General features: G+C 43.7%; 1 protein-coding gene across 5 annotated transcripts in view; it reads right to left on the reverse strand.

The window, feature by feature from the left end:
- The window catches only part of LOC147440193 (putative ribonuclease P/MRP protein subunit POP5), a 59,600-nt gene extending 57,149 nt beyond the window's left edge, over positions 1-2,451 (reverse strand). The window contains exons 1-2 of one of the 5 annotated variants that reach the window (XM_086529963.1): positions 2,111-2,445; positions 1,839-1,976 (exon numbers count right to left, since the gene is read on the reverse strand). In XM_086529963.1, coding sequence (XP_086386089.1) covers positions 1,839-1,976; positions 2,111-2,267 — 295 coding nt within the window. In that variant the 5' untranslated portion in view covers positions 2,268-2,445. Of the gene's footprint in view, positions 1-1,838; positions 1,977-2,110 lie in introns of all 5 variants that reach the window. The other 4 variants (XM_086529960.1, XM_086529962.1, XM_086529964.1 and 1 more) reach the window with 4 other exon arrangements.
- Between the last annotated feature and the right edge of the window lie 20,891 nt (positions 2,452-23,342).

Below are 23,342 nucleotides of genomic sequence, written 5' to 3' on the forward strand. Positions count from 1 at the left end.
CTTCATTCCGGTAAAGAAGACACTTAATCCTGATCATTTATGTTTGAAAGACGAAAAAACAGCAGCATTTCGGTCTTGTGATTCCAGAGAGATGAGATGGACATGATAGCAATAAGAATTAGTCAATCGAGACATCTCTGGATATCTAGGATAGATCTAGATGTGATTACTAAATACGTTGTTGATTGATCATGATTCAATATCTCGATGGTTGTAGTGATGTGAATGTGATTTGAATGTTCAGTGACTCGTCTTTGTGCAAGTGTTGGATATGTGTTGTCTAGTGCGTCAGTGCTTAGAGTCGGTGTCTACTGAACTGGTTTATGGCTTATATTTGATTATGCACACTTTATCGAGGGCAATTACAATCTTTCAAGAGGGGGTTTGTTACGTCCCCAGAAATCAGGATGGGCGCCTACAATTATGTCCGGCCAGTGTGAACATCGCCCTTTTGTTATGAAGTCCTATAAATAGGACTCGAGCCTCATTTGTGAGACATCTTATGTAATCACCACACTTGGACTCTTCACCCTTGGCAGCTCTGCCCGCACACCCGTACTGGTGTGGGTTCGGTGGTATGGGACACCGGCCCTTGTGGCAGAGGCTAGCTCGCTTGGCTGCAGGCTCCCAGGCTTGGGGGTGAGCCCGTATTGGCTCTATGGCTGGGAGATGGGCCAGATGTCCGCTCACTACGTGTGTCTAGGTGTGAATTTGGCTTGTGTCATGTCATGTGTGCAAGATGAATCCGACGAGGGACTAACAAGCGTATGTCACAAAATGATGACGTGGCATGTCCACCCGGACAAGCAACAATGGAAACTGATAAAATTAAAAGTTTTGAGTTGTTTCAACTTATGCGATCCCGTCCGAGTTTGTTACACCTCTTGAAATAACCTAAAACGGTCCAGGCCATGAGATATAGAGGACTTTTACAACGAAATGCTCCCCAAACAGTAGCCTGCATCGCTTGGAGGTTTCGAGAGTAAATACGGGGTAAACCGAAGACGAGGCTATATTCCTTCCCAAAACCACCCGCACCTAACAGCCCCAAAACCACAACCAAACCTCTTGCCAACTAGCTATGTCCACCAAACAAAGAATGAAACAAAAAAACGTATAGACATGCAAAACAAGACGCACCCCCCCCCTCTCACAAGCAACCAATGACCATGCATACACACAAAATCACATGCAGGCACAAGCGAACACACAAGCAAAATAACCACACACAGACAAACAAGTAGAAGCCATAGAAACGAAACAAGACCTGCGAAAAAGATAAAAGTAGGAAACGAAAAACAGCAAACGACGCAGGTATCACAGAGTACATGCTGGGTGCAGGAGGAAAGAAACCAGAAAAGTAGAGAGAGGGGGCTTTTTTTTTGGGGGGGAGGGGGGGGACTCTGACGAAAGCCAGGAGACATGCAGCAATTTGCCTGGAAGACGCAACAACCGAAGGCGACGCTCGCGTGAAGATGGACAAGACAAGGTCCGCAAAGCGCGAACAGGAGAAGGGGAACGCCACAGTAGCAGATGAACATGGCGAACAGCTCGTGGCAGCCTCTCTCTCTCTCTCTCTCTCTCTCTCTCTCTCTCTCTCTCTGAGTGCAACAGCCATAGCCGCTGAGCACTTCCTATCCCAATGACACATTTAAAGAATAAACCTGCTCCGTATCATCCCACTTCAGACTTTTAGTTCCATTTCAACTCATGCAAGAAAAGAAATTGCAACACTCATAAGAAGTTGATCCACGCCACAGCGTCTTCAGCATTGCCCTTGTGTAAGCATAATCAAAGTGTTGAGGCAAGGTGCAAAAAAGACAGAAAATGTGTCTTACCGCTTAAATCAAGTAGGTTAAAAAACAGAGGACAGTTGTTAATGTTCGTGATGAATGTAATCGCACACCATATCTTCTCATATTCTGCACGGCTACACCTGATCACGCATAATTTGGTCGCTGGATTTACATACTTCACTGCATCATCAAAATGCCAAAACAAGCAATCATTACCAGTTGAAACGGGTTATAAAAGCAAGAAAGCATAGACTGCATGCACCATTGAAACGCCTCCTGCAAACAAGAATAGACTGGAACATCCAGAGAAGTACCTTGAAGAGATGGAAGAGAAGCAGCGAGGCCCAACTCTCCAAAGTTGTGGAGAATGCTGTCTCTGATGGCGTTGGCGATGGAAGACTGCGAGAGAACAGGGCCCTCTCCCTCGCAAAACACCTCCATCACGAGGTATCGATTTTTCAACGCCACCATCTTCTCCCGAGCTACACACGACTGCCTCGCACTGCTGCATCATGCTAGTTTCACACCCGTGTCAGGCTGGTTACACACCGATGGGCCGGCACCCACCCTCGTTTCGGGGTCGCCTCCCTCGGCACTAAGTGACACGGGGGCGCACGTGGGGGCGGGTAAGGGGATCAACGGTGGAGGAGGGCTCGCAACCATCCCAAGGTGGACAGGCCCCCCAAAAAAATGGTGCTGCGGAGGAGGGCTCGCAACCATCCTGAGGTGGACAGGCCCCCCAAAAAAATGGTGTTGCAGGTCAAAAACCCAGATTGGAACCCACACAATGTCATAGCCCAACGCCTTTTGAAGCTTGGGCTAACCACGTTGCGTGTCCACCTACATTTGAAAGTATTGCCATTTTAAATAGCATTATAAACGATAAACTTGGACTGGCCTAGAACTAAACCCGGACAGGCCCCATGTCCGGGTTTAGTTCTTGGCCGGGTTTAGTTTTGACAAGCCATCTAGTGCGTTGATCACCTCGACGACCGCGCGTGGAGTTCCCATCCATTGGTCCCCTCACCTCCCACCCCCCTCCCTCTTAAATGCACCGTGTCACTTAGTGTTAGCAATCACCGCGTGCAGCCTATCAGTTGCACATGCTTCTCCATCCTCGCCCAATGATGGGCAAGGGAGTTTGGTTTTCCCTCGTCTTAGGCGCTCGCAGCAGCAAATCCCTAGTCGTGCCTGGAGTCCACGCCAACACACCCGAGTTTGAGCTGGCAATGAGCCTCGAGTTGGTAGTTCATACGTTAGCAAGTTTGGATGGTATGCATTAGGTAGAGAAAAGTTGAGAAGGTAATGGACTCAAATCTTACGTAGAGTGGGTGGAGCTTGGAGGCAAGCTCGGCACTCTAGGTGCTCATTGCAAAATTTGCGACAGATTTGTTGGACTTTCCTTTTCCAGTGATTGTAGTTTTCCTACGAATGAGAGAAGAGAAGCTCAAGTATGTCTGCCCAATCTTTGCGAGCAGGTGAATTAAACCGAATCTGAGGAGATGTTGTGATGCCTACCAAGGAAAAAAGCGCAGATGTGGCACGTGGAGAGAGGAGTGGAGTGAAATTGTATGGCGGCATACAATGATTTTTTTTTATTTTGTGTAGCGTAGCAAAGGGCATGGCGTCGACTAACGGGCCGCATCTCTCTCTCTCTCTCTCTCTCTCTCTCTCTCTCTCTCTCTCTCTCTCTCTCTCTCTCTCTCTCTCTCTCTCTCTCTCAGACGCGGGCACCGACACACAGTCTTGCGCCATGCTTTGGTGAGGTGGCGTGTCAGTGGGCACGGACAAGGTGAGTCGTGCGCGGTGTCTTTTCGACCACCTCAGCATTGCGTATCTGCTCCAATGCTGGTTGCAAATGGCGGTTGCTCGCTTGTCACATATATGCTCCAATGCTAGCTATAGGTGGACGGTCCTCGCTATGGCTATTGCCTGCCCTCAGTTGGGGTTGGTCGACTACGACAGTGCACACAATCGGTGCAAACAACTGCAGGCGGGCAAGTAGATACCTTGTGCGAGCTCGTGCTCCAGCGCGGAAATTGAAGCCCAACCGACTTTTGCTTCGCCTGAGAGCCTTGGTGAAGAATCTAGGTCATTAATAAATTAATGAGGTACATCGTAGACCCAGTAAGTTCAGTGTCTAAAATTAACCTTCCTAGTAGGCAATATGGTAGCATGAAAATTTCATTTATCTCAATGTTTTCGCTAATCTTCCTACCTTTTGACCTACCAATGGCAAAGGCTTTAAGGTGTTTGGTTTGTTTTTTTAAAGCTTTGGGTTAAAGAAATGGTGGTTGTAAGTGGATACCTTCAAATGCTAAATCTTGAAATCTTGAGATTTAGAAACCCAAGACGATTCTCTTTACTTTTGGACTCATTTCTTAGGCCTCTGTCTCTCTCTCACTTTCACACACACATCCTTAATGATACTATTCTTTATTTTTGATTTGGCCATCTTAAACTTTATTTTTGCACTCATTTCTTAGGGCTCTCTCTCTCTCTTTCACACACATCCTTAACAATCACACACATCCTTAACAATACTATTCTTTATTTTTGGGTAGGCACGACACTCACCCCCACTCCTTGCAAGTGTGACTTAGTTCTTAGGGCATGTACACATTGTTGTGTCCCTGTCATTTGAACAAGAGTGTTTGTCCAAAACTTAGCGGCCAAGTGAGGGAGTGAGCACTAAGATTACACACTCTACCTTTTGAGCATTCTAATGTATATAGCAATGTGATTGGTAAAAAAGAAACATTTGGTCGTTCGTATACCCTCGTCCAAAAATGTGTTTGAAATGGCGCCTATGAAGCAACCATCAAGGATTCACGTCACTTTCAATTTTGCCAATGCATAAATTGCACAGTGCCCAAATCCAAGGTGATGAAGCCTAATTGGGTTGGACGAACAGGTTTGGCAGAGGCTTTCGCAATGTGTAAAGCTCCTTATTAGACTAGGCTCGCTGCTTTTTACTTAATTCTCTTTCACACACTCTAAAAGAAGATTGTCGAAGCATGTGGGACTGCATGTGAGTGAACACTAACATTTTTTGTACAAAGTTGAAAATTGTGAAGGGCTTGGTAGGGTTGAAGACTGTCTTTGTGAGCGATGATGGGGAAAGAGAGAGAGCCTTGATTTAAGAACTATCTTTGCCTACCCCTAGCTGCTTGATCTGTCGATCCTACCTCGCTCCACCGTTAAGCGAACATCAACCATAACGTTGCATTCAAGCTCGCTTCCTCAAGCTGAGACAATAGCTATTGGGTTGAGTCACTATACCACAAGCTGGGGTGCAACCACTCATCCTCAAGTTGGGCCACTACTCTGCAGGGATCCCAAGCCTTGTCCACATCGACGCCAGCTTGCATAATTGAGCGCAGATTATGTTTATAATTGGCGTTTTAATGTGCGCATTCTAAACTTATATTAGGTGCCTTTTTTGAAGTATCTTTAGCGTTCCTTTTTGGCTTGCATCCCTCCACTAGGTATTGTTCCCTCCAGGCCTCTAGCCCTCTCCGGACCTAGTGTGCTTGGGGGGGGGGGGGGGGGGGGGGGGGGGGGAGTGCTTGGTGCACACCCCCCCCCCCCCTTCCCCCCTTTCTTTTGTGCATAGTTTTGTGCTTCATCGTGGGGTTAAAAATGGAATCTGAGGCCGTGCCCATGGAGGAAGACATCATCAAGTTCTCACAATAGCTTGCGGCTAGAAAAATGTCAACAAATGACGAAGTCCTTCCGATGGATGAAGAGGAAGGAGCGACTTCGCGTCCTTTGAACGACTATGGAATGAAGGGAGAGGCTGTGACAAGGGTACAACCCAGATGATTAATAATGCTCTTTCGAAAGACAAGGTCCTTACTGCTCAAGGAATACTTTGAGGTGAAGACCCTCATGGCAAGAGAGCCCCATGGGCCAATTGGTACGAATGTGAACAAGGGTTCAACAGCTTATACTCCCCTCAAACCTGGCATCTCATTCGCAAGCATTCTGAAGGGTCCGAACTCTAAGGACTGCGCTAGAGCCACAGATGTTGAGGCAGCAAAGGAGGGAGTACAGGAAAAGCTAAATAATGATAAAGCTCAGCTCGAACATGAGCTAAAAGAAGTAAACAGCTAGTTAGAATGTGGCCCAAACGATAACAACAGAACTTGCTCCCAAGCGGGCTTTCTCGAAGAAGGGCTGAAGGATCAAGCCTATAGTGCTTTTGCCGCGGCAGCAAGTGGAGTTTGCACAAGCTATTATTGTAGCAATTTTGCCATCACTTATTAAAAAACAGCTAGCCACGCAAGCTAAGCTTACGCTTGTGTTGGCTTCAGTGGTGTAGTCCATAATAGATTTGAGATGATCCTATGGATTCAAGGACCACAAATTCTTGGTCATGGGGGGGCAATTGAAAACACGATTTATCTAGCCAAGGGCTTCTGCTTAATCAGATTCAAGGAGGTCTCCAACGTGTCAAAGATCTTGGACAAAGGTCCCTGGTATTTAGCAAGACCATTATGTGTGTGGTGCCATGGGAACCAATATTTGACTCAACAAAATCCCTCGAGGGGATTCATCCTGTTTGGGTCGAGTGTGTGGATCTGCCGAGGATCTGCCTAGCTGGCTGTGGGATAACATCAGGTTGCTTGTGAGTCAACTAGGAACCCCCTTATTTATTCCTAACAAGAGGGGACTTGGAAGATCCTCTAACTGAGTTTGCATAGGCTGGAATATTTCTAAGTCAACATCAAAGAGCATGGTAATCAATGTGGGAGTTGGGCTTATCACTATTCCGCTCAATTTGAGACGTACCCTGGGGCATGTTTCGAGTGTAAAAAAATTGGGCACTCTAACAAGGATTCCCCTATGAAGGTCAATGGGAATAACGATCATACAATGCTAGATTCCAGTGTAGGGCTTGAGAACAGGTCCAAGTGAAGGAAGCATATGTGGAAGAGAAAGAGAAACAAAACGTAGGGACGGGTGTAGGGGAGGAAAAAGAGGCTATGATGTGTGATAATGAAGTCACCAAATTGCAGGATAAGACTATGGAAAAGTGGAGCCTCAATATCTCTGAGGGCCTATAATCCGATTGTCTTCCATGCCTCTACACCTAAACTTCTGACAGTAACAACTTCGTCCGTTGTGCAAGTTCAAGGACTGAAGAGGATCAAAAGGGTGAAGGCAATGGCAAGAGACTCTGTATCATTGAAGGATACTCTCTCTCTCTCTCTCTCTCTCTCTCTCTCTCTCTCTCTCTCTCTCTCTCTCTCTTTCCCCCCCAAAGCTAAAGGGAGAGACTTGTGTTTTTTCACTCCACAACCCCTTCGAAGCGCTTCAGTTGAAGGAACCCATGGGTGCTAGAGAACCTCCTCACTCTTCTTGATTCAAGGAGACAAAAACGGGGTAGGGATCAGACGTTGAGGAATTCGATCCTCTCTCTCAATAATGGACGTCCTAGCTATTCCATTGTGGAACGTGAAAAGACTGAAGACTCGGAAGAAGCACGACCTCTTCTGGAAGGAAGTAAGAAAGGATAAGGAAGTTAATTGTTGGGCCATCCAAGAACACCATCTGGACGCTCGAAGCAAAAGAAAGCAGGCATTAGGAAAGAAGCTGGTGTTCTATGGAGAGGGAGTGGACGGGTTTAGTGGCGTCCTCTCTATTGTAGACAACGACCTCGAGCCCACCGTGGTCATGAATCACCATTCTAGGAGAGTCCCAGGAGTGAGAGTCAGTTGGGCAGAGCAATCTATCATCGTAATCATCATATATGCCCCCTGCAATGCCAAGGATAGAGCAAAGTTGTGGATGCACCTTAGAGACTCCCCCATTGAAAGAGAGTGGCTACTAATAGGCGACTTTAATATGGTGGAGAAGAGCAAGGATAGAATAGGCTCGGCTAATCTATTGGCAGGCTCTAAAAAAACTAAATGGGTGGGTCTTTGTGAGAAATGGTCTATGATGGACGTGTAGGAAGCTGTTCCATGGAACAACACGTCGAGCTTCACATACACAAGTGTACAGTATATCGCACGGCTTCTCGACTTCACAAATGCTATTGCTCTCACCAAGGGTACTGGATCTCGTCACTTCTTGAGATGAAGGTGCTAATAATGAAGAGCCTCTCATACCATCTACCTTTACACATGAAACTCAAGATAGCCAAAGGGGAAGGGCAGGTCCCTCAGAGGGAGTAAGAAGTTGCTTGTCACTAGGGCACCCCTATGTTTAGAAGGCTTACCAAGAAAGCTTTAAGCAAACTCAATACAGATATTCAGTTAGAAAATTTTAAAGCTTGAGACCTCTTTGCTTGTAGTATCCAAAAAATGATCAAAAGCTCAGGCCCTTGGATGAAAAAGGCCCGAGAAGAGCAACGGAAGCAACTTGAAGAGGAAGTTGTTCATCTGACCTCCAAAAAAGCTTCTTGGCTAGCCTCCGGAGAAGAACACAAAAGGTGGTTGGAAGCTAAACCCAACCTCGCCGACCAGTAGCTCGTGGATGTCAAGAGGGCGAGGTTGATATGCAGAGAGATCTTCCTTAAGCTAGAGGACACTAATCAAGCACATATTTTTTTAGGGCCTTAAAAATAATAAAAAAATCAAGGCTTTGTCCACTCGCTCACAGATGAGAATGGGAACGCTTCGCAAGACCAAGATGAAATGGCTAGGATGATGCTTGATCATCTAAGCCAAATTATTGGCCAACTAGAGACCTGCTCTCAAGAAGTGGATGAAGCCAGAGCGACCTTTCTCGAGAGTGTCAATAGGAAAATTCCCGAACCTAAAGCCAATCGTCTTGAGATGGCCTTCTCGGAAGATGAGTGCTCGCTGGCGTTGTAAGCTCTGGGCAAGGAGAAGTCCCCGAGATGGGATAGTCTGACCACTAAATACTTCATGCAGTTCTAGGATGACCTCAAGGTCACAGTCATATATATGACTAACCAAGATTTTGTCAAGGGGTCACTGGATCCTAGTGTGAAAAGAGGGCTTATCAAGCCTATCCCAAAATAGGTTTGTTGCTCGCATCTTAAGCGTTGGTGTCCCATAACTATGATGTCTTTGGCATACAAAATCATTTCCAAGACAATTGTTCTTAGAATTTCCCCCTCCCTGGACAGAGTCATCTCCCCTCATCAGCACAGGTTTATCAAAGGAAGGTCAATATACGACAACATCTTGGTAGCAATGGTTGGCATTGAGTACGCAACCTGTTAGGTAAAGGCGGTGTGCCTCACCGTGCTTTGCCCGTGTCCGGCGGCCAGTGTCCGGTTGCCCACATTTATCTCCTTATTCTTTATACATACAAAGAATAAGGAGCTCTCACTCACACTCTCACATGGTACTCATATAGTGAGATTTGGGAGCTCCACCCCACATCCTGTGTCTTGCTCTCTGTCTCCCTCTCTCCTTCTCACTCTTTGCACACGCACCGCATCCGCGCACTCACAACTGGTATCAGAGCTGGTTTCATTCTTGAAATCGCTTCCGCGCGCGCGCACTTTCAAGAGTGCAAACAGGGTTTCGACTTCGGCATCGGCAAATTCAGCTTTTCGAGAGCGTTTCCAGTAGGCGTCCTGACAATTTACCCCCCTTTTGAAGTCATTCGAGCCATCAAAAACTTCATTCAAGCTACGGTTGAGGAGATGCATTTTTCAACCCTCTTTTGGCAGTTATGCTACGTTTTTGGGCCGAAACTAAGGTTTTTGGCATAGCTTTCACACCCGGACTCAAATACATGTGATCCAGGAGTCTACCTTGGGGTTTTGGCACGCTCCGGACGCGCTCGTCATATCAGAATTTTAAAATTCTGAACGTTGAATTTTCTGCAGCAGTAGTTGTTTATTGTGTGTCGAGGATTCCACACATGGTTTGCTCTCAAATGTGAGAGTGATATTTTCTGCAAGTTTTCTCACAGATGGGAGGATACGATGTATGCCTTATGTGGTTTGATGCTCAGGGAGACTAATGTGATTGCATTTTGAGCTCGACAATGTATGCCTCGAGCATGTTTTTTGGCAGTCTCACAGGTAGAGCAGATATTTGTGTACTAGATTTGCAGGTGTTTGCAATGATGTATGCAAAGTGTGGAGATTGGTGCCTGCATTTGGAGTGCGTTTTGATGTGCTTTGGTTGCTCATGGTTTTGAGTGTGCAGTCAGTTTGGTTACTGGTTTTGTGACCGTTTTACTGACAAAACTCTAGCGAAATTTTCCCAGGAGTTTTATGCACATTGTTGGTGCGATCGAGATTGTGATTGCTTATAGCACTCAGGATTTGTGTGCAGTGTTTTTCCTTTTGTGTGGTTGCCGATAGTTTTTTGGATTGGTTTTACTACTCTTTGGTTGTACAGGTTGCCAGACATGGCAGTACGTACGTCAGAGTTTGAGCTCTTTATTATGAGATTTGATGGGTCAAATTTCGCTTGGTGGAGCTCGCATATACTTGATGCATTGACTTGTTTGGGCCAGGCATTGCCACTGCAGGGCAAGGATGCGAGGCCAAAGTCCATGTCTGACAGTGCATGGGAGGACTTGGATGCACTAGCGCGGTCGACAATTATGTTCAGCCTAGTAGAGTCAATCTATTGCATAGTTATGCATGCACGTACAACTAGAGATTTATGGCAGTTGTTGTGTCAGAGATATGGCACCTCACAGTCCAAAGATGCACCTAGAGCGAGATGCACGTCTCAGAGACGGAGACTGCACACTTGTTGGCATTGTGGACACACAGGACACATTCAGAGGCGTTGTTTTCGCAGGATGCGACAGCACAAACGTCAGTACAGGTTGGATGCTTCAGCTTTGACTACATCGGAGGCAGATGTTTTGTATGAGGCTACACACGACGGTGAGGTCATACTTGCTTCCATGTTTACTCCTGAGGTTCTCATGTCATGCGATGGCACATTACCTTCGCAGTGGATGCTAGATATTGATGCTTCATTTCACGTCTCGCCGAGACGCGAGTACTTTTGCTCGTGTGCTAGATGTTTGCTTGGACATGTGCGCTTGACTGATGGTTCAGCCCATGACATTGTGGGTGCAGGAGATGTTCGGATGTCATTGCCGAGTGGAGCAATGCTAGTGCTGAGGCATGTTCGCCATGTGCCGAGTTTGACTCGGAGTTTGGTTTCCGTGAGTCAGCTGAGAGACAGTGGGTGCCATGTTGTGCTAGATGAGCACGGTTTTAGTTTGCATCGTGGACAGCTTGTTTTAGCTAGAGGTTCTAGTGTTGATAGCACATATCCGATGCATGTTAGTCACGTGAGAGATGGCACTATCTCAGTGACATTGTTGCAGCCATGCAGACAGCAGAGACGGGTTTCCTTTGCTAGTGGGTTGCATGCTGCCTTGCCTTTGTGTCAACACAGCAGTGAGACAGTTGTGTGTGTGCCTACTGAGGTTAGGCAATTAGAGCAGGCAGGCTCTTGTGAGACACAGCAGGTTGTGCATCTGTCTTGTGGTGACGTTCATGCAGACAGTGGTATCTCTGGGGATGCACACCTTGGTCAGTCTCCGTTGAGATGACATCGGTTGAGCCAGAGACCGATGCATTGTTCTATGATGCATCTGATACGTTTGAGGGCGATAGTGTCCTTCAGACAGCTGTGTGTGATTGCAGTGGTGCTGATTTTTCAGTTTTGCAGTCATTCTCAGCAGATATGCCTTTGCTAGATGATGTTGACACGGTGATGCATAGTCAGGTGGTTCCTGATGAGGATGCATATGGCACTCAGGTTGCTGACAGGGATAGGTTAGCACACATAGTGCATGTTTTGTCGACTTTCGGGTCTCTCATGTCTGACCTTTTGGTTTCGAGACCTGATCTTGCTTATGCAGTTGGTGCATTTGCAGTGGGAGTTGTCAGTCGTGCGATGACTGACACTGGCATTGTGCATTGTGGATCCATGCAGGTTGTCACTCGATACCTGCATCATGAGTGTCATCGTAGCTCTAGCCCTAGTGGTATGCATGTTGCATCTACACTAGAGCATGTTTGGAGTGATCTAGTGGGCATAGGTTGAGAGTCGTCTTCTCTCACCTCTTGTATATACTAGTTGTAGGCTAGTCTTCTCGCCACTTATCGGCACACAGCCTTTAGTGGGAGAATGTTAGGTAAAGGCGGTGTGCCTCACCGTGCTTTGCCCGTGTTCGGCGGCCAGTGTCCGGTTGCCCACATTTATCTCCTTATTCTTTATACATACAAAGAATAAGGAGCTCTCACTCACACTCTCACATGGTACTCATACAGTGAGATTTGGGAGCTCCACCCCACATCCTGTGTCTTGCTCTCTGTCTCCCTCTCTCCTTCTCACTCTCCGCACACGCACCGCATCCGCGCACTCACACAACCTTCATGAAGCAAGAGTGAATCTTGCTTTAGCTAGACCTCAACAAGGTGTATGATAGGATTACGTGGTCCTTCATTGAAGATGTCATGAAATCATTGGGCTTTGGGCCTCACCTTTTTTGTCTTATACACACTCTGGGTGCATGCAGTCAATCTGAGCTCTTGTTCGATGATAGAATTGTGGACTCCTTTGAAGCCAGAAGACCTATCAAGCAAGGATGCCCCATGGCCCCTATTCTCTTTGCCATTGGGTCACATCCTCTAATAATGATGCTCGAAGCTGCTGCAACGTAGGGGGAAATTCAAGGTTTAACTTTGCCTGACAACGACCAGCTCTTAGCCAAGATGTTTGCAAATGACTCCTTCCTCTGTTTGAAAGCCTGCCCTCAGGTGCTTAGGAAGGCATTAGAGATTGTGCAAAAATTTGTTGTGGCTTTGGGGTTGAAGTGCAGTATTGAGAAGTCTAGACTCATTTCCCTCACAAAAAACAACTCGTTTGACCCATTGGTCTCTTTTGGGGAGATCGTGTCTAAAGGAAGGGTATTTTGACATCTGGGTGCCCCCTTGGGGGTGGATGTAACACAGAAGCAAAAGGTCCAATGGGTCCTCGAAAAGATCGAGAGAAAAACGAGAAGGTGGGAGTATGTGTTGCTTCCCTTCCTGGGTCGAGTCAAAGTGATCAACTCATTTTTGCTTCATTGCCTTCACTAGGCCGCTCCTCAAAATAGCCAAATGTAATCGAAAGAAGTTTCTGAAATGTGTCAAAAGATTCCTATGGAGGAACAATACCAAAGCCTCATTGCCATGGCAATGGGAAAAGTGGGAAGTTATTGCTCATCCAGTAGTCCAAGGTGGCCTCAAGATTGATGAGGCCCTGTGTGCCAAGTTTGTGGTTGCAATGGCGAAACAAGTCCACTCTTGGGCTATCACGACCAAGGATATGATGGACAAGGCAAAACTTTGCTCAAAAGGTGGTCAAAGGAAAGGGATAGAGGTGCACAACAAATTATTAGTGTCGAGGTGGTCTAGCTTGAGGCTGTGTGGTATCACGAAAGAGTTGGTTTGTAAGTACAATAGAGAAACAAGGGTATTGGAACGGGGTGAATTAACAAGATACTTTCAGAGCTCCATTTTGCACTGGTCCCCTTGGCTGTCTAAAGCTATTAGTGTGATTTTGAACCCTTACTGGAGAGAAATTGCAAGTAATATGAACAATAAAGGACTCCAACGGTTGATCCACTTATGGGATGGAAACAACGAGTGCTGGAAATCCTCTAACCTGTTGGTTGACCAGTTTCAACTCAATGGCATTGAGAAGCTACTTGTTGATAGAGCGGTAGAAGGCCTGGACAATATTCTGATGCCGATATGGGAATCTACTTTTGAATGGAAATCTTGAAAATGGCCCATGTGTAGCCGATTCTTTAAACCTCATACCAAGGGCATCTACCAAACGCTAGTGCATGAGGTTGATTGGTTTGCCCCTCTAAACAAATAGTGGAAGAAAAATTGGTCGGAAGCTCGATGGGTTGAGGTCATGAAGAATATTTGGAAACCGCAATGGCCTCATTTTATGAAGTTATTTTTATGGAAGGTATTGTGGGGGGCTTTGCCAACAGGAGTAAAGATTTCGGCCCATGGTATTGGGGTGCAGACTGGCTAACAAAGACCTCTCCCACCTGTTCATGGAATGCCCGACAATAAGAGGCCTGGCAGGGAAGTTGTGAAAATGGATACAAAGAACATGGAAGATAGGGTTTGTCAAGAAGAGTATATGCATTGGTGGGAAACAATTTTGAAGTCTTGTACTTCTAATCTATGCTCAAACTGTAAGATATTGTTTCTTCAGTAATATCTAGAAGATTAGGAACTGCCGGGTTTTTGCCAGTGACCTCTCTATGGCTGGCTTCTCAGAGATTGTACAAGAAAGTAAGGAGTTAATACATGCTATTGGTAAAACACAAAATTTGGATGATTGGCTTAGGGCTTCCCTCGCCATCTTCTCAAGCCTCGCTACATAGTAATACGATAATAATCTGCCCTCAAAGCTTGGCATAAGTTTGAGGCTGATTTGTAAAAAAAATTGATGGCATTCTAATAAAATCACTCACAATTGTGAGTTTTGCCCCAAAAAACACACACACACACACACATTTTTTTGTACAATTTTTGGCATGTATATAAGGAAGCTAAAATACTTTGTACATAAAATGTTGCTAAGTGTCCAATCACATGCACTCCACATGCTTCAATTGACCTTGATGTTAGATTCTATCTCAAAAGTTTCCAACTAGAAGGCCAATTAATTGGTAGTAGAGACACCTTAAAGCAACCATGGACGACTTACTCTACTCTTCCTCAAGCTTGTAGAACTTTGTGTTGCTTCTTGACCTAGCCTTAATATTCACAGTTGTTGCTGACTTCTTGGGTAGCTTGGTGCCATTTAATGGATCACTCCCATCACAACATGACTAAATGAGTCAAGGAAAAACAATGACAAATGAATGTGTTAATGTTATCTTGATGTATTTTGGTGTTCTTGATACCTCAGACGCCCCAATGGTAGAATAAAGTCAAAATAACAAGTGGTGAAAAGCGAGCGAGGTAAAAAGGATGAGACAAGAAAAGCAAGCACAAAATGATTTAGGTATAAGCTGTAAGAAGTCGTTAACCTGACGTTAACAAGAAGAAAGGGATGTGCATCCCTTGCACAAATGCATTGCAGTAAAAAGTAATTTTCTCAATGTTGAACTCTTTTGCAACAAATATGTGATGCTTGTAGCTTGAATATAGATTCATACTCTAGAGAAGTAAAACATTTTATCAACGAGCTCCTTGAATTGGATGCCAACAAGCGCACTATTTTTCTTGATTCAATTGTTGTCATCCCTTGGTAGCAGAGAAAATGGAGGCACCAACAAAAAAACTCATGCTAGTGGTTTATTCAAATTTGATCTACTTGTACATATATCTTGGCCTTACTCCACAACGCTCTCGGCACCTGTGATGTTCAACAACCCACATGCATCCTGGCCGCAGTAGTCCTCGGCATTCACACGTGGGCTGCCTCAATACTTCAATAGCTCCTAAAAAAGTTTAGGGTTCTTGTCACACGCGTGGCTATGGCTCGACATTAAGGAAGCAAGCAGTAGATTCAAAAGCATTTTTGAGCCTTGAGCATTGTTTTAACAATGTTGTAGCAGTGTTTTGAGCCCTTTAAGATTTGAGTTTTATTCATGGAAGAAGGAAGAACCTTCGGTGACTTCCTTCGATACCCTAGTCTCCCGCATGCACAAGAGCTTTCTTACAGTAGCAACTGCGCCAAGGAAGGACCCTGTCGCCCGCCAAGATGCAAGAATTACAGCCCTAAATGCTCAAATCCAAGTACTCATCGTGGCAGAATGAGAAACTCAAGCAGTGTCTGCATATACCTGAGCGCCCAAAAGAAATAGAGAGCCAAGGTTTGCTTACAAAAACAGAAGAAGTCAAAGCGCTCTCACCAAGACTGTCAAGGCAGTCTAGAAGGAATTTCACGAGGCACACACAACAAGATCGACACCAAGATGCAAGCGATCCTACAAGAATGCGGCTACAAGATCTCTTGGCCTAAAGTCTAGGATTGGTGGGTTCCACTTCCTTGAAGAAGCAATCACCAAGCTTAGTGACATTGTCCAACCAATTAATATCAAGCCTGAAACCATCTCTTGGATCAACGACACAAATAGGCATGTGCTACATGAGCATTGTATTCTCACTTTCAAGGAAAGAGAAGAGCGGATGAAATTGCGGGCCTCCTCAAGGGAACAAAGATTTGGATTACCAACCACAAATAAACTCAAGATCAAATCAAGAGAGCTTAAGAAGATGCACGAAGCACACAAGCAAGGTAAATGGGCAATCTATCAAGGTGGTAAAGCCATCATCCAAGAGTTTCAAACTCCCAAACTAGCTCCTCCTCACCTAAACCTCCTTAGGTCTTGTACTTATCCTCTCTTTCATCTTTTTGACAGACCCTCGGTCCTTAATTGATATGTATATAATGGCTCACGTAGAAGAAATCAATGTAATGTTTTGCTTTGGTCCCATGGGTCATATTCGACCGCCGTGGACGATGATCTAATCTATCTAACTCTCTCTCTCTCTCTCTCTCTCTCTGTGTGTGTGTGTGTGTGTGTGTGTGTGTGTGTGTGTGGAGAGAAAGAGAGACGAGGGAGGGAGAGAGAGAGAAAGAGAAAAGAAGAGAGCGTCGCGAGAGAGGGAGGGAGAGAGAGAGAGAGAGAGAGAGAGAGAGAGAGAGAGAGAGAGAGAGAGAGAGAGTGAGAGGGGGGGGGGGGAGGAAGGGGTAGGGGTTAGAGAGTGAGAGGAGAAGAGGGGAGTAGGAGGAGAGGGAGAGAGAGAGAGAGAGAGAGAGAGAGAGAGAGAGAGAGAGAGAGAGAGAGAGAGAGAGAGAGAGGAGAAGAGGGGAGTAGGAGGAGAGAGAGAGAGAGAGAGAAGGGAGCATGAGGGAGGAGAGAGTAAGGGGGTGTAGATTGCATGCATCACAATAAGGTGGCAGTTTCGACGTAGTTTATGGCATAATAGCAAATCGGGGATGTGGCATGGCACTGAATGATGACATGGAAGCACTGACATCTAAAGTGGAGGATCGTGTATGGGGCGGCCAGGTGGGAGATGGGCATATCTAAGTATTCGTGCAGTGTAGAGGTGCACAAGAAGAAGTTGGAGAGTACTGGGCTGGAGTTGGTGCAAAGTCTTTGGTGCAAAGTCAAGGCAACGAGCAGTTGGAGGAGATGTTGGTGGAACATTGACATTGTCATAGATGAGTGAGTAGGCATGCTAGGCTGTATAGGCACTACTCAAGCCATCTGTGGGCAGACAGCTCAGTCGATATAAAGAGGTAGTAGCAAGTGCATAGGAAACAATGGCCAAAATCAACTGGGGTGAAGGGAGGCTCAAGGGCAATCTGGATGCCAAGTTGAGTATCTATTGAGAAACTAGGAGATAGATTTATGACAACATTAAAATAATAATAAAAGTGTATGGGCATACCCCTCTCTTTTTTTGGGTGCTAAGTGGTATGAAGTGGGTTTACAAGTTGAAACGCAAGCCGGATGGTGAGATTGATCACTATAAAGCTCGACTTGTTGCAAAGGGTTATGCACACCAAAAAGGCATAGATTATGAAGAGACTTTTGCTCCTACTTGTCATATGATTACTGTGTGTTTTCTATGTGCATTGGTAGCTCATTTTGGTTGGGATGTACATCAGTCAGACATTGTTACTGCTTTCTTGAATAGTGACATATTTGAGGAAGTTTATGTAATGCAGCCTCACGATTTTGCCAAGAAAGGTCAAGAGGACAAAGTGTGCAAATGTAAGAAAGATTTGTATGGGTTGAAGCAATCTCCTCGTGCTTGGTATGAGAAAGCTGATACTCATTTGGTCAAACGGACTTTCGTAACAGTCCAACAGAAAGCACATTGTATGTAAAGCGTGAGGGTAATGTACTTCTCATTGTTGTTCTCTATGTGGATAATTTGTTGATCATTGGAACAAATGAGAGACATATTGCTGAATTTAAGACTGGTTTCAATGCCACTTTCAAGATGAAAGATTTGGATTGTTGCATCATTACTTGGGCATATAGTTCAAGCAGTGTGATGGTGGTATTGCATTGTGTCAGACAAGTTACATAGAGACATTGCTATGTAAGTCTGGACTTGAGGATTGCAAACCATTGCCACTCCCATGGAAACATATTTAAAATTGAGTCTTCATGATGCTAGTGATCATGCCGGTGTCACTCTTTATCAAAGTGCTATTGGTTGCCTTATTTATGTACGCAACACGAGGCCGGATATTTAGTTTGCACTCTCACACGTCAATAGATTTATGCATAGCCCAAGGTCTGAGCATTGGCACGCTATCAAGAGAATTTTTTGTTACTTGAGTGGCAATTTACATCTTTGCTTGTTTTATATAGAATCATTGCTGCTAGATTTACATGCTTTTTCATACTCAAATTGGGTTGGTTATTTTGACACGTGAGTGTCCACGAGTGGTTTTTGTTTCGTGATTGGTAGTTCGTGCATATCATGGTTGAGCAAGAATCAACCTACTATGGCCACTTCTAGTTGTGAGCCTGAATACAGGGCAATCTTCACAACAACTACGGTTGAGTGTGTATGGCTCAAACGCCTTATGGTTGATTTGGGTGTTGGACAGGACACTATCAACACCATCTACACTGACAGTCAAAGCGCATTGACAGTTGCGAGAAACTTAGTTTTTCATTTTCGCACAAAGCACATTGAGGTGCATTACGACTATGTCAGAGGGAGGCTCTCATTAGGAGAGATCGGGTCGGCTTATGTACCAACACAGGACAACCTTGCACATCTTTTCACAAAGGCATTGTCTCATGAGAAGTTCGAAACTTTCTGCAAAGCTTTGGGCTTACTCCCCTTTGTGAACTAATCAGGTCCTCAGGGCATGGCACTTCCCTATACTCTATGGGCCAGCTCTTGTTCGCCGCATCACTTCCGGGGGGATCTATTACCATATACATGTGGTAGCGATGTGTGTGAACACACTTAGGGCAGTCGGGTTGTTTTTAATGCATGCCAGGTACGTGGTCTTTTACCATGCTGTTTGGTGGTGTTCCACCTCAATGCAGCGCTACTAGTGAGGTGATTTGATGCATACTTTACCATTTCACATTTGGAAATTTCTTCATCATGAAAATAGTAATCTAACTGACTAAACAAGGCTAGAACCATGCTACCATCTTTAGTGCCATCAAAATCCTTGAAAATGAAGGCTTTTCTGCTAATTTTGTTTTGCTTTGGTGCCGGTTCACATTCTATGCATGCAAAATGCAGTAATTTATCTTCAAGTTCTTACCTTCACATGTGTTCATATGTGAGAGATTGTTGCAAATTAACGAGCTGCTTAGCAATCATGGGCGGTTGTTGAAGATGTGCCATGATTGCGTGCTTTTCTTTCTTTCTTTCTCTCTTTTAAAAATAAAAATAAAAATATATCTCTTTTCAAATAAATAGATAAATAAATATATTTATTTATTTACTTATTTATGTATAAAGGGCTGTGAGGGTATATGTATCATGATGCTATGTAGGATAATACTAAAAAATAAGAATAGAGAAATAAGCAAAAATAAATGGGTACTTAGCTTGACGGTCGATGGTGGCGTCCAGTCTAGAAATATGGTGCACCAAGTTCGGTTGAGAATGATGAGCAATTGAGTGGTTAGTCTGCAAATCAATTGAAATTTCATCGGCGTCCAATCTCCCGTGTCCCAAAAACAATGGCAATAACACTCGGGTATAATGTTGGGTAATTAGGCTCACGGTGGTTGAAAATGTTGTAGCTTGAGGGATCTTGAGCAATTTGAGGTTGATGGAGTTGCAGTTAAAGGGATATATATATATATATATATATATATATCTTCAATTAATGGATTGCCTTTGAAATTGTAATGGTAGCCGAATGGAAAATGAATAGTTGCGAGGACTGTTAGGTGATAGCGGCTAGGGTTTTTAGTACTTGTGACCGCAGACGTTCAAAGAGATGAAAGGAGAGATATGTACTATCCCTTCTTCATCTTTCGAATAAGTATTTTATACGGGTATGAACGACCCCTTAAATGGGTGCCCCTTAAAATTTTGGTGGGTGACCGACCAAGAGTAGCCTCATCTTTTTAATTAAAGGTGTGGATGCTTCAGTTTTAGAAGCCGACAGCGGCGGCCTACTGATAACAATAGCGTGAGGGAGAAAGTGGACAACAATAGCGAGCAAAAGCAGTTTTAGGCTGCATGACAGCAATAGAAATTGCTCCACATCTCGGGGAGCCCCCATTGGTACCAATCTTGTAGGATTTAGATGAGGTCCATGACAGTGGTATTTAATTTGACAGTGTCAAAATGAAGATGTACATGGCGACACTGATCATTTTTTGAAATTCTTTAATTCAATTACAAGCTATTGAACATGTCAGTCACAAGAAATTGAAGCGTAAGTATATATCTAGCTTAGCAATACAAATTGGTGTTGAGGTAGATATTTTTGAACCGAATTCACTGTCAAAGGCTATTAATTTGGCTCTTAATGCAAAGAAGAAGAAAGGTGGACAACCTTCTCACACTGAACAAACAACTAACACTAGTCGTACCAAGAGAGCTTCTTTCTCTCCTAAATTTGACACGAACAAACATCAAAGCCGTATCTTTTTCAAGAGATGAAGATTTGATCATTCTGCTACAATTTCTCAACCCTATGGCAACCACAACAACAACACACATCATCAAGGCAACCAAGATTCTTCCAACCAACGTCCTGCTCAAAACTCTAATAGTAATAAAAAGGTGAAGTGTTTTAAATGTTTCCACTATGCAATAAATTCCCAAATGGTCCTGCTAAGAGCAATGGCCAACCCAATGGCCAATCTAATGGAGTCACCCAAAATCCAAACGAAAGACCCCTCAACCGCCCCAATGGTGCTACTATTAACCTCTTCAAAGATGCTAATCCCAAAAACAAAGTGGAAGATAATTATGATGAGGGATATGATCCTTAGTATGATCACGATGACAACCCATCTTTAGGTACTCCTATATCTCCTTACATTTTGTTTAAACTGAAAGGCACAGTCAAGGGTGAAAGTGTCACCATTCTTTTAGATGATGGCAGTAGCCATGATTTTATTTATGCACGTTTGGCACAACTCTCTCTCTCTCTCTCTCTCTCTCTGAAATTTCTTCACCTCACAAAGTCACACTTGTTTTTAACAATCAACATTTTAATTGCAAAACCCAAGTCTCTGTAGAGGTTTGCATTGGTGAATTTGCACAAGCACGTACATTTTTGGTAGCACCATTGTATGGTCTTGATATGATTTTGGGAACACCATTTCATCATGAATTTGATCCGTTGATTAATTATAAAACACGCTCCATGACTCTCACTCATAAGCATCAAAATTTCTCCATCCAAGCAACACTAGCACATCAAAAATTTCCACTTCTCTCTCACACTCAAGCCAAAAGAGCAATTCGAAAACAAGGAAAAACATATTTGGTGTTGGTAAATCAAATGTCCGTTGAAACTCAAACTTCACATAACTCCTCACATGATGATTTTCTCTCACAATTTAAGAATTGTTTCATGCATGACCTACCACCTAGAATTCCACCTTCACGCTCAAAAGACCACAAATGAGATACAACATTGGGACCTAGTGAACCTCCTTATAGAGCACTTTATCGTGTAAATTCAACTGCACACAGGGAGATACAAACTCAAGTCACTGACTTGCTTGATCGAGGATTTATAAGACCTAGTAGTTCACCATATGGAGCTCTAGTACTTCTCATTAAGAAGAAAAATGAAACTTTTCGTATGTGTATTGACTATAGGGCTTTAAACAAGATCACCATTAAGAATAGGTTCCCTATTCCTAGAGTGGAAGATCTATTAGACAAACTAAAAGGGGCAAATATCTTCAACAAAATTGACCTCAAATCAGGGTATCATCAAGTCACAATGTTTGACCCAGATGTCTACAAAACTGCTTTCAGAACACAAACGAGACATAATAAATTTCTTGTCATGCCATTCGGTCTAACAGATGCACTTGCCACTTTCACACGCATGATGAACATAATTTTCATTGACCATCAAGATTTTGTGATTATATTCTTTGACGACATTCTTGTATTCAATAAATCAAAACAAGCATAAAGAGCACTTAACATGTGTATTTGATCTGCTTGCACACAACCACTTGTATTTGAATCTTGAAAAGAGTTCATTTTTCCAATCTGAAATTGAATATTTGGGACACGTTGTCTCGGGCAAGGGAATATATATGTGTAACTAAACCTTTTCATACATTGATCATTGAAGAGTTACACAAATCACCCTATGCTAGACATAGAGGACTTGCTGTTACGTTTCAAAACTTATGTCGTGATTTCTATTAGCGTGCGATGAAAAGTGATGTTAAACAATATGTTTCAATTTGTTTGATTTGTCAAAAGATCAAAGCAGCGACATGTAAGAAATTGGGATTTTTACACCCTCTCCTTATTCCTGAAAAACTTGGGAATGGATTTTGTTATTGGTTTTCCACTCATTGTTAACAAGCATGATATGATTTAAATTGTATTTGACCATTTCTTAACAAGCATACTTCATTCCTTGTAAGAAAACACTTACAACACATCAAGCTGCACTTCTATTTCTTAAAGTTGTCTTTCCACATCATGGTTTGCATAAAATCATAATATCTCATCAAGATTCAAAATTTTGTAGTGCTTTTTGGACTATTGTTTTTGAAAATCTTGGAACTACACTTAATTTTACTTCTACATTCCATCCTGAATTTAATGTGGTCAAACACTAATCGCACTATCATTGACTTGCTAAAATCTTATATCTCTTTTCGACCCAAGAAATGGGATGATTACTTGCATATACTACAATTACATATAACAACACCACTCACACTGCCACATATAAATCTCATTTGAAATTGTGTATGGTCATTCTTTGCCTACTCCTGCTTCACGTCTTTCTAATGTTGTGCCTACCGCTAATGATTTTATTGCTAATTTTCATGATGTTTATGCAAGTGTGCATTTTGCCATTAAACACTCAAAGGAACTTTAAGCATGCTAACAAGCACCGCAAGGCACACCAGTTTAAGGAAGGTGATTTTGTTATGCTTCGCATTCAAAAATGAAGGATCAAAAGTGTTGATACTAATGTTTATGTTAAACTTGCTCCTCGTTTTTAATGACCATTCAAAATTTTTGCTGTGATCAATGATATTTCATTTTTTTTATAGACTTACCTTCACATTGCCACATTCACAATGCATTACACATTACTCTTTTAAGACCTTTCGGAGGACCCCTACCTGCACATCACATTTATGAGGATCCACCTTCACTTGTGGACCAAGAAGAACAGCTCATCCCTGCACAAATAGTTGATCATGACATCACCACCACACGCACTAGCATGGTTTATAACCGCTCTTTTGACTTTCAAGGCCACCTAGAGAGGATGCCAAATGGATGCCTGAAAAGTTTTTTTGCAACTTCCCAGACCTTCTCCACACTTTCTATCACTCACGGTCCAATTGATTCTCTATTGAGCAACTTAGGATAGTTGCTATCCCTAATGA

Source organism: Adiantum capillus-veneris, chromosome 15 (assembly GCF_014529385.1).
Source record: "Adiantum capillus-veneris isolate H3 chromosome 15, ASM1452938v2, whole genome shotgun sequence".
Lineage (NCBI taxonomy): Eukaryota > Viridiplantae > Streptophyta > Polypodiopsida > Polypodiales > Pteridaceae > Adiantum > Adiantum capillus-veneris.